This window comes from Elephas maximus, chromosome 3, assembly GCF_024166365.1.
Source record: "Elephas maximus indicus isolate mEleMax1 chromosome 3, mEleMax1 primary haplotype, whole genome shotgun sequence".
In the NCBI taxonomy this organism is placed as follows: Eukaryota; Metazoa; Chordata; class Mammalia; order Proboscidea; family Elephantidae; genus Elephas; species Elephas maximus.
In genome coordinates, this window is record NC_064821.1 from 199,604,374 (window position 1) to 199,614,353 (window position 9,980).

The 9,980-nt window shown below is 43.5% G+C and overlaps 1 protein-coding gene across 8 annotated transcripts in view; it reads left to right on the top strand.

Annotated features, from left to right (window-relative positions):
• Nucleotides 1–9,758, top strand: part of LOC126073853 (T-lymphocyte surface antigen Ly-9-like) — a 31,205-nt gene extending 21,447 nt beyond the window's left edge. For 4 of the 8 annotated variants that reach the window (XM_049880993.1, XM_049880985.1, XM_049880988.1 and 1 more), the window contains 4 exons: nucleotides 692–745; nucleotides 5,226–5,548; nucleotides 5,907–5,978; nucleotides 7,814–9,758. In XM_049880993.1, the coding sequence (XP_049736950.1) occupies nucleotides 692–745; nucleotides 5,226–5,548; nucleotides 5,907–5,978; nucleotides 7,814–7,879 (515 nt within the window). In that variant the 3' untranslated portion in view covers nucleotides 7,880–9,758. The remainder of the gene's footprint in view (nucleotides 1–691; nucleotides 746–5,225; nucleotides 5,549–5,906; nucleotides 5,979–7,813) is intronic. The other 4 variants (XM_049880986.1, XM_049880989.1, XM_049880992.1 and 1 more) reach the window with 2 other exon arrangements.
• Nucleotides 9,759–9,980: the final 222 nt, after the last annotated feature.

Consider the following 9,980-nt stretch of genomic DNA (forward strand, 5'->3'; position numbering starts at 1 on the left):
CATAGCTCCAGACTCACACATACTAATAAGCTCAACACCAGAAAGGGAAAAAGGATGTTTCCCTCCAACCCCAATTTGAAAAGACTCCAGAAATAGCTCTAATTGGCCCTGCTTTAAGTCCTGTGGCCACTTTCTGGACCAATCATGTGACCAAGGTGATGAGGTATTATGATTGACAACTTCTTCTAGGATCTCACTATTGGAGTGGGTATGGAGCAGTTCACAAAAAAGAACAAGTATGCCTAGAATACATAGGGCCCTGGAAGAATCACTGTGAGCAGGAAAAACATTAGTGGCCACTACAGAGGATTTAGGAGCCCTGGTGGCATGGCGGTTAAGTGCTATGTCTGCTAATCAAAAACATTGGCAGTTCAAATCCACCAGCCACTTCTTGGAAACCCTAGGGGACAGTTCTATCCTGTCCTATAGGGTCACTATGAATCGGAATCAACTCAACGGCAATGGTTAGAGCTCACCCTTCAGAGGGATGAAAGGAAGCTCCAGAGCCGCCTTCTCAGCTAAAGGTCGCCCTAGATTCTGATCACCTCTACCCACAGGGTTGTACACATATCAGGGCTAACACTCCCCCTAAAGCCTTTCCCTGTCCATTTCCCCAGAATCTCTTTCCCTCAAAGAAGCCTCTCTCTGTACAGCGCTCTTGATAAACCTTTTCTCTAACTTTGTTTCTCAGGTTCAGCTCCAGCCCTCAGTGACAGCCAAGTTGAGGTTCCAGCTGAAACATCAGGTAATATCACCAGTGACACAATCTATGGGGTCTCTGGTCCATATAAATCTTCAAATCTTTGCTACTCAAAGTGTAGTCTGCCAATCAGCAACGTGGGTATCACCTAGGGGCGTGCTGGAAATGCAGAATCTTGGGCTTCACCCCAGATTACTGAATCAGAATCTGCATTTGAATAAGATCTCAGGTGATTCATATGCCCTTTTAAGTTTGAGAAGTAACGTGCTGATGGAAGGTAATTTGGAAAACAAAAGCCATTACCAAGATAGACTTTTGAGAAATGGTGGCCAGAGATAGGAGAAGCGGTCTTCATCGGTGGGGTCTCAAGGGCTCCTCAAGCACAAACTCCCGTCACTTGAATGTGGCCTACGATGAAGTTATTTTCTCCACTCGGAGAATGGAGAAACGAAGGCCAAATGGAACACTAAATCTGTGACAGGAACAAAATTAGAACTCTGATTAAAATTAAAGCACATGAGATGGTCAGTTGTTATGAGCTGCCATCAAGCAAGTTGGTTCCAACTCATAGTGATCCTATGTACAACAGAAGGAAACACTGCTCAGCCCTTTGCCATCCTCACAGTCGTTTTTATGCTTGAGCCCATTGTTGCAGCCACTGTGTCAATCCATCTCATTGGGGGTCTTCCTCTTTTTCACTGACCCTCTACTTTACCAGGCGTGTGTCCTTCTCCAGGGACTGATCCCTCTTGATAACATGCCCAAAGTATGTAAGACATAGTCTCACCACGCTTGCTTCTAACAAGCATTATGGCTGTGCTTCTTCCAAGACAGACTTGTTCATTCTAGATATCCATTACCCAACAGCATCACTGATGTGGTTTTCCAATTCTTTAAAAAGCTATGGAATGCTTTCTTCAAGCAAAATATTATTCAGAACCCCAATAACATAAAGCATGCAAAAATGTGGTTGCTCTGATGGATGGTGGGGTGGAGAGGTGAGATACTTGCCCTTACTCTCCCACCCCAGCCCCACAGGGTCTTAAATTACCAACTTGTAAAAAAAAAAAAAATTTTTTTTTTTAACTCCGGAGCTCTGGAGCTCTAAGGAATCTGCAAACTCTGCCCACTCAGACCAATCCCTATTTAAAAAAAAACTCTATGTCATCTCTCATGGAGGGGCTATCCCAAGGAGGTGAAATAGAAGGACAGGCTGGGGGAGGGGGACTCAAGTAATCCAACAATACAGTCTTTTCCCAAAAAGAAAATGTAATGAAAACAAAAAGCAAAAAAACCAAACCCAGTGCGGTCAAGTCAATTCGGACTGATAGCAACCCTATAGGACGGAGTAGAACTGCCCCATAGAGTTTCCGAGGAGCGCCTGGCAGATTCGAACTGCTGGCCCTTTGGTTAGCAGCCATAGCACTTAACCACTACACCACCAGGGTCTCCAGTCAAAAGAAAGGTGGCAAGAAATGGGAACATGGCTAAACTATGGAACTTCCCACCAGCTCCCTCCTCACAGCTGGCAGGGCAGAACCCTCATCTCCCCCAGCCTGGGCTGTCCTTTCTTGGTGCGCTGGACAGATCAGGATGATTGGAGAAGTGCTAGAGACATCACCATCATCCGTGTCCCTCCTCCCTGCCCCAGCACCTCTCTTCATTTCCCAAGGCCTGCTTCTTTAAACTGTCCAACATCTCTCCAAGGTTCCCTCTTCTCTGGAGCCACTGCCACTGCTCTAGTTCATACTGTCAGCAATTGTTTGTTTATACAGGTTTTTTTAACTGAAAAATCACATGGTATACAATAAAAAGTAAATCTCCTTCCAAATCCCAATCACCTTTCAAACCCCAATCTCCAGGTCTCCTCCCAGAGACGACCACTGTTAAAATTTATGTATGTATAGATCCTTTCAGAAACTTTTAATGCATTTACGGGTTTTTTTTTTTTTTATGTATATATAGATATGATTTATATATATAAGATACATATCATATGCGTGTGTGTGTGTATATATATATACATATAGATGATTCCTCCTAATTCCTTAATTACATAAATGGGGACAATCTACACAAACTGTTCTGAATCTTCCTTTTTTAACTCAGCAGTATATCCTAGCAACACTAGCATATGTAGATTGACTGCCTCTTTTTTATTCCATTCTACAGATGCACCTTAACTTATTTAACCAGTCCCTATTAACAGACATTTCTATTCCTTCTTTCTTCTCTCCTAAAATACATAATAGCTTCCTAGCCAGCCATCCCCTCTCCAGAGTTTCTTCATTCTATCCTTTTTACTCACCACTTTCCAAAGCTCAGCTCTGACCTGTCCTAAAATCATCAATGGCTCCTCATGGCCTTTGTTGCTCAAGAGGCAACACAACCTAGTGGTCAGGTGTATGGGTTCTGGAGTCAGAGGATCCTCTGTTCAAATCCCAGCTCACTTCTTATTGGTGATGTGATCTTGGGAAATTTACTCTCTCAGCCTCAGTTTCCTTATCTTACAAAAGGAAAGCACCTGCATTTCAAAGTTGTTATTAGGACTGAGTGGGGTAATGCACACAGTGTATGCTCAATAGATATTAAGTACTATTATAGCTCCGTATGGGGTCAGATCTCCATTTATTTTTTCCTGCACATAGCCCTGCTTTCAAATCCTGGCCCTACCACTTGGGCAAATACCTAACCTTTATGTGCCCCAGTTTCCTCATCTACAAAAAATAAATAAGGATAGTTTTTGTCTATACTTCATGAGGTTTTATGCAGATTAAGTAAATTTATTCATGAACAGCATTTAGAACAGTGCCTGGCACATGTCATTGTTAGGTGCCATTGAGTCAATTCCAACTCAGAGTGACCCCACGTGACAGAGTAGAACTGCCCCACAGGATTTTCTTGTCTGTAATCTTTATGGAAGCAGATTGCCAGATCTTTTTCCCACAGAGTAGCTGGGTGGGTTTGAACCACCAATCTTTTAGTTAGCAGCTGAGTGTTTAGCCATTCATGCCACCAGGGCTCCTTTCTGGCACATACCAAACGGAAACCAAACCTGTTGCCATCAAGTCGATTCCAACTTATAGCGACCCTATAGGACAGTAGTACCACCCCCACAGAGTTTCCAAGGAGCGTCTGATGGATTTGAACTGCCGGCCTTTTAGGTTAGCAGATGTAGCACTTAACCACTATGCCACCAGGGTTTCACATAGTAAGCACTTAATAACTGTGAGCCATTACTATACACTTAGATCAAACAGGCTATTTAATGTGCCCCAAAGGCAGAGTTGACATCTGTCTTAGTTATCTAGTGCTGCTTATAACAGAAATACCACATGTGGATGGCTTTAACAAACAGAAATTTATTCTCTCACAGTTTAGAAGGCTAGAAGTCTGAATTCAGGGCGCCAGCTCCAGGGGAATGCTTTCTCTGTTGGTTCTGGGGGAAGGTCCTTGTCATCAATCTCCCACTGGTCTAGGAGCTTCTCTGTGCAGGGACCCCGGGTCCAAAGGATGCGTTTCCCTCCTGGTTCTTCATTCTTGGTGGTAGGAGGTCCCTCTGTCTCTCTGCTCACTTCTCTCTTTTATATCTCAAAAGAGATTTACTCAAGATAAACCTGATCTTGTAGATTGAGTCCTACCTTATTAACATAAAAAGCCCAACAACATAACTGCCTCTAATTCTGCCTCATTAACATCGAAGAGGTAGGATTTACAACACATAGGAAAATTATATCAGATGACAAAATGGTTGACAATCACACAATATTGGGAATCATGGCCTAGCCAAGTTGACATATTTTGGGGAGGCACAATTCAATTCATAACAACATCCAACCAGGATGCCACACTAGTTCTTCATGGCAAGCGCCCATTCTAATAGTCCTATGCTCAGGCAATTACAGTTGTTAAATATTTCGAATATCATTCCTTCTGAAGAGTGTGCCCCAGGTTCCACAGCTGCCTTTAATCATACTGTTCCCTCCACCAAGAATGCCCTTTCACCTCTCAAAACCCTGCTCCTACTTCAAGGCCAAATTCAAATACCTCCACCTTCGTAAGTTCTTCCCTGCTTTCCTAACCAGAAGACTTCTCTTCACAACTCTGAGCTTTCCTTGTACCTTTCATATGTCTTGTAAAATATTTATGTAAATTGATTTGATTATGCATCCAATCCCCCAGCTAAACAGTATACTCTTTCAGGACCGTGTCTAATTTACCTTTGTGTTTCCCAGAACACCTGTCATGGTGCCTGGCATGGTTTATCCAGTGGGGCCAGTTCTCTCACTAAGAAGAGTAGCAGAGTCCATCACATGTCACACTCAATGAGTGCTTATCATATGATTGAATAAACAAATGCTTGAAAAGGAGGAGAGAGAGAGTGAAATGGAACCCCCAAAAGACCAAGAAAAACCTCTCCTCTGGTTTCCTAGGCCCTATCTGAGGAACGAGTCAGAACAGGTTTGAAGCCTTTCTGCAAAGCAAGAGAGAGTTGGGAATTGACATGTTTTGTTTATCTATCCAGAACCCACTGTTAGCCACAATCTATTCACCATGCTTTCCCAAGGGTATAAGAAGCTGGACCCTTTCCCTAAGACTGCCAGGCAATGGCCCAGGACCACCTCAGACAACAGCTTTGACAGCAGCTTAACAACTGAGGAGGATAAAGAGAGGACCGAGATGCAGGAGGTTGTCAGTGGAAGGGACGCGATACATGACTTGACCGTTCAGGAGGACATGGCCTCCAAGGGGCAGGCAGAATATGATCTCATCACTCCAAGCAACGTGGTACCTGACCCCGTAGTTGAAGGGAATACAGTGTATACACAAGTGTTCTTCAGATCGCGGGTGAGTCCTTTTGATCAGCACATCTTTCCTTCCCCTTCCACTTCTAGGACCATCCAATATCCTGAATAACTAGCCCCTCCAAACCAGGGGTGTGAATTGGGGGATGAACAGCATGCAGGCAGGGAATTGTGGCTCTATCAATATTCATCAAACCTCAGGTCCTTGCGATGGGAGTACGCATCCCTCAGCTTCCTAGGGCCATTATTAATAAGGGAAGGAAGTGTTGGAGAAGCAGAGGAACTGGCCTACCACACTAAGGCAGCTTCCATCTTCTGTGTAAGACTAAAAGGGTTAAGGGTAAAACTCTGAAAATTTCTCCTTTGGCGATTAAGGCTAGTCTGATGTTTTTCTCTTACAGGAAAAGGCTCCAGTTCTTCAGAAGAAAGACAGTTCAAACACAGTGTACTGCTCTATACAGAAATCCCAGCTGGTGAGAACAATTTTCTCTGTATTCCAGAGCCCAAGAAATGAGGAACTATTGCTCAGACCATTTTAACTGATAGTACTAGATTCCCACAGTTGAGGAGCTTAAGTTCTACTTGTTACACACCCTTTGGCACACTCCATGGTCACCAGAAATGCTTAAACAAATATTCCTGATTTGCATTTGAATGACCAAAGGCCAAACATTTTCTAATTGATCTAATAATTCTATCCATCTTTTGGAAACCCTGGTGGCATAGTGGTTAAGAGCTATGGCTGCTAACCAAAAGGTCAGCAGTTCAAAACCACCAGGAGCTCCTTGGAAACCCTATGGGGCAGTTGTACACTGTCCTATAGGGTCACCATGAGTTTTGATTACCTTTCAAGCCACCTCTGCTTGCGGCTATAATACAGTGGCTGTCTACTTACATATAGGGCCAGCATATCATGCAGATCCATTTGTAAACCACAGTTTTCCCTCCTTTTCTTCTCCATTAGCTGGTCAAAGGTTATTTCACATGAGGCTGTAGATGCAGATTGAGGAAGAGGAAGCAAAACGATAGGAAGCTGCTGTGCAATGAATCACTTCATATGACCCTTCTAGCCATGGTTTTCATGACTCACCCACAATAATTCAGTGGGACTATGCAAATAAGGTATATGGAGTGGGATCCATCTTTTAGCTCCAATCCAAATTTTTTTTATTATGAAGACTTTTCTGTCTACCTCAGTGCAGTAATATCTCCCCCTTCGAAAGCTTGAAAACCTGTGGGAACTACACACGTAACTTAGAAACTAGTCATGTTGGATGTACTTGTTCAGGTATGCAGTGCAGTTCAACCATCATCTGCCTCATGTCTTGACTTCTAGAGCATGGCCTAATGCTTAGCTCTTCACTTTTGACCCTCAGGACAAATCCCTACTGTTCACTGCATTCCCAAAGCTGCTTTCCTGGCCCTTTGTGTTTGGATTAATACTGGTCCATTTAAAGTCATGGGCACCAGTCAGTGCCCTGAGTTTCAGATTGTCCATAAGTCATTGCATGTCTGGTTAGTCCTTCATGGCTCCCATACCACCCCCAGGAAACTGAGACCCCTGAAACCACCCTACCTAAAATGCAAATAGAAATCCACATATTTCTTCAATCAAGCTCTTGATCAAATTTATCCCTTATCTTCTGAATTTTCAGGACCAGGAATTCTGAAGCAGATTCTGAGCCTCCTATTGCCCACTTGATCAGAAAATTCTCAAACCTCTTTAGTTACTAATTTCTGACACGACTCTGCTCCATATCTCAAAGAAGGTTTATGCTCTTGCCAAGCAGTAGCTGACACCTAACCTCCCCCTTCTCTGTGGATCATCCAAGATCTCATCTGTTCTTTAGAGCCTTCGCTGAACACTCTCAGACAAGGGAGCCTCAGAATGCTTAGAACAGGAAGGTTTAATGGTCTGGGCCATTGCTTTGGAACTTAACCTCTAATACCTGAATTATCTATATATGAATATATACTTTGTTTCTCCTGCTAAGGCAGAGATTGGGATCATTAGACAGTAGCTTATTGAGGGAAAGAACTTTGTCATTTTTATATCCCCTTGATTCGGTGAACTAAACTTTTTTATCTCTTTTGCAGAGTTCAGCCCACAGCTTTTACAATTAGGAAATGCTCCATAAAATCTTGTCATTAGCTTGGTTGATTGCACATTGCCTAGGCCAGTCCATATGACCTTACTTCCATAGGATGGCCTGGTCTCACCTTCCACTTCTCATCAGCACAAGACTGAGGAAACCACAGACTTCCGGGCTTTATTAACAACTCTGTCCTTGTGTGTTCTGGTTCACAGCCGAGACCACCACCACAACAGAATGATGAGTTTCCTGAAATCTCTACCTATGAAAATTTCTCCTGAAAGGAAAAGCAGCTGCTACATCTCTTCTAAAGTTGGAGAAGCGGCTGGACCTCCTAGGAATGGGGAATCCTGTGGACAGAATATTTGAGAATTTCCCTCTGTGTCTCAGAGATTCCTGGGTTTATCTCCCCCTTCTCCTCACCTCATATGGCTTGCTGAGCCTTTTAATAGATCAGACCTAGGCTCCTTCTTGGAGCCCATGGGCTTCAGATGTCATTGTTCCACTTGTTTCCTTGCATGTTCATATTGTTTCCTCCTTTCAACTCAGATACACCACCTCAAATTCCTCCAAGGGGACCTGGACTGACCATCCTTCATACCTTTTTCTAAACAGTTGCTCAAATGAAGCCTACAGATATTCTCACACAGTTGAACAAATGCCTATGTAAAATGATACTAGTTGCAGCATTATTTGAAATAAAAGGCTGGAAACAACCTAAATGTCCACTAGTGGAAGTCCAGTTAAATACATGATGGTGCATCCATGCAATAGCCAACCCTGCCACTTTCATAAAGAAAGGGAAGACTAAACCAAAAGCAAAGTAGTTTGCTGAATACACTGAACACTTCAAAGGCCAGTGTAGCAGGGGTAGGGGTTTAGGGGCCATGGTTTCAGGCAACATCTAAGTCAATTGGCATAACAAAATCTATTAAGAAAACATTCTGCATCCTACTTTGGTGAGTGGCATCTGGGGTCTTAACCACTAGCAAGCAGCCATCTAAGTTGCTTCAATTCGTCTCAACCCACCTGGAGCAAAGGAGACTGAAGAACACCAAAGATACAAGGTAATTATGAGCCCAAGAGAAAGAAAGGACCACATAAACCAGAGACTACGTCAGCCTGAGACCAGAAGAACTAGATGGTGTTCAGCTACAACCGATGACTGCCCTGACAGGGAACACAACAGAGAACCCCTGAAGGAGCAAGAGAGCAGTGGAATGCAGACCTCAAATTCTTGTAAAAAGACCAGACTTGATGGTCTGACTGAGGCTAGAAGGACCCTGGAGGTCAGGGTCCCTAGACCTTCTGTTAGCCCAAGACAGGAACCATTCCCAACGCCAACTTTGGGATAGAAAATGATACTGATGAAGAGTGAGCTTCTTGGATCAAGTAGACCCATGAGACTATGCAGGCAGCTCCTGGCTGGATGGGAGATGAGAGAGCAGAGGGGGTCAGAAGCTGGTTGAATGGACATGAAAACAGAGTGGAGGGAAGAACTGTGCTGTCTCATTAGGGGGAGAGCAACTAGGGGTATGTGTTGTTGTTAGGTGCCGTCGAGTCAGTTCTGACTCATAGCGACCCTGTGCACAGCAGAACAAAACACTGCCTGGTCCTGCGCCATCCTTATAATCATTGTCATGCTTGAGCTCACTGTTGCAGTCACTGTGTCAATCCACCTCATTGAGGGTCTTCCTCTTTTCCGCTGACCCTGTACTCTGCCAAGCATGATGTCCTTCTCCAGGGACTGATCCCTCCTGACAACATGTCCAAAGTATGTAAGACGCAGTCTCGCCATCCTTGCCTCTAAGAAGCATTCTGGCAGCACTTCTTCCAAGACAGATTTGTTCGTTCTTTTGGCAGTCCATGGTATATTCAATATTCTTTGCCAACGCCACAATTCAAAGGTGTCAGCTCTCGTTTGGTCTTATTCATTGTCCAGCTTTCACATGCATGGAGTATATAGCAAGGTGTATATAAATTTTTGTATGAAAGACTGACTTGATTTGTAAACTTTCACTTAAAGCACAATAAAAATTAAAAAAAAAAAAAGGGAAGACCAATCTGTGTTAATACGGAACAGATTCTAAGAGACGTTGGACAGGACAAAGTCCAGGGCACTGTGTATATATGCCCCAGTTGAATAAAAAAGTATATCTATCTGCTTATTTGGTGTCTTGGTTGCACAGTAGTTAAGAGCTATGGCTCCTAACCAAAAGGTCAGCAGTTCGGATCCACCAGCCAGTCCTTGGAAATCCTATGGGACAGTCCTATAGGGTCTCTAACTCAACGGCAACGGGTTAGGTTTTTTTGGTTCTATATTCTTTTTTTTGGTTCTCTTTTTTTTAATATTCTCTTTTTGGTTCTATATTCTTATATAGG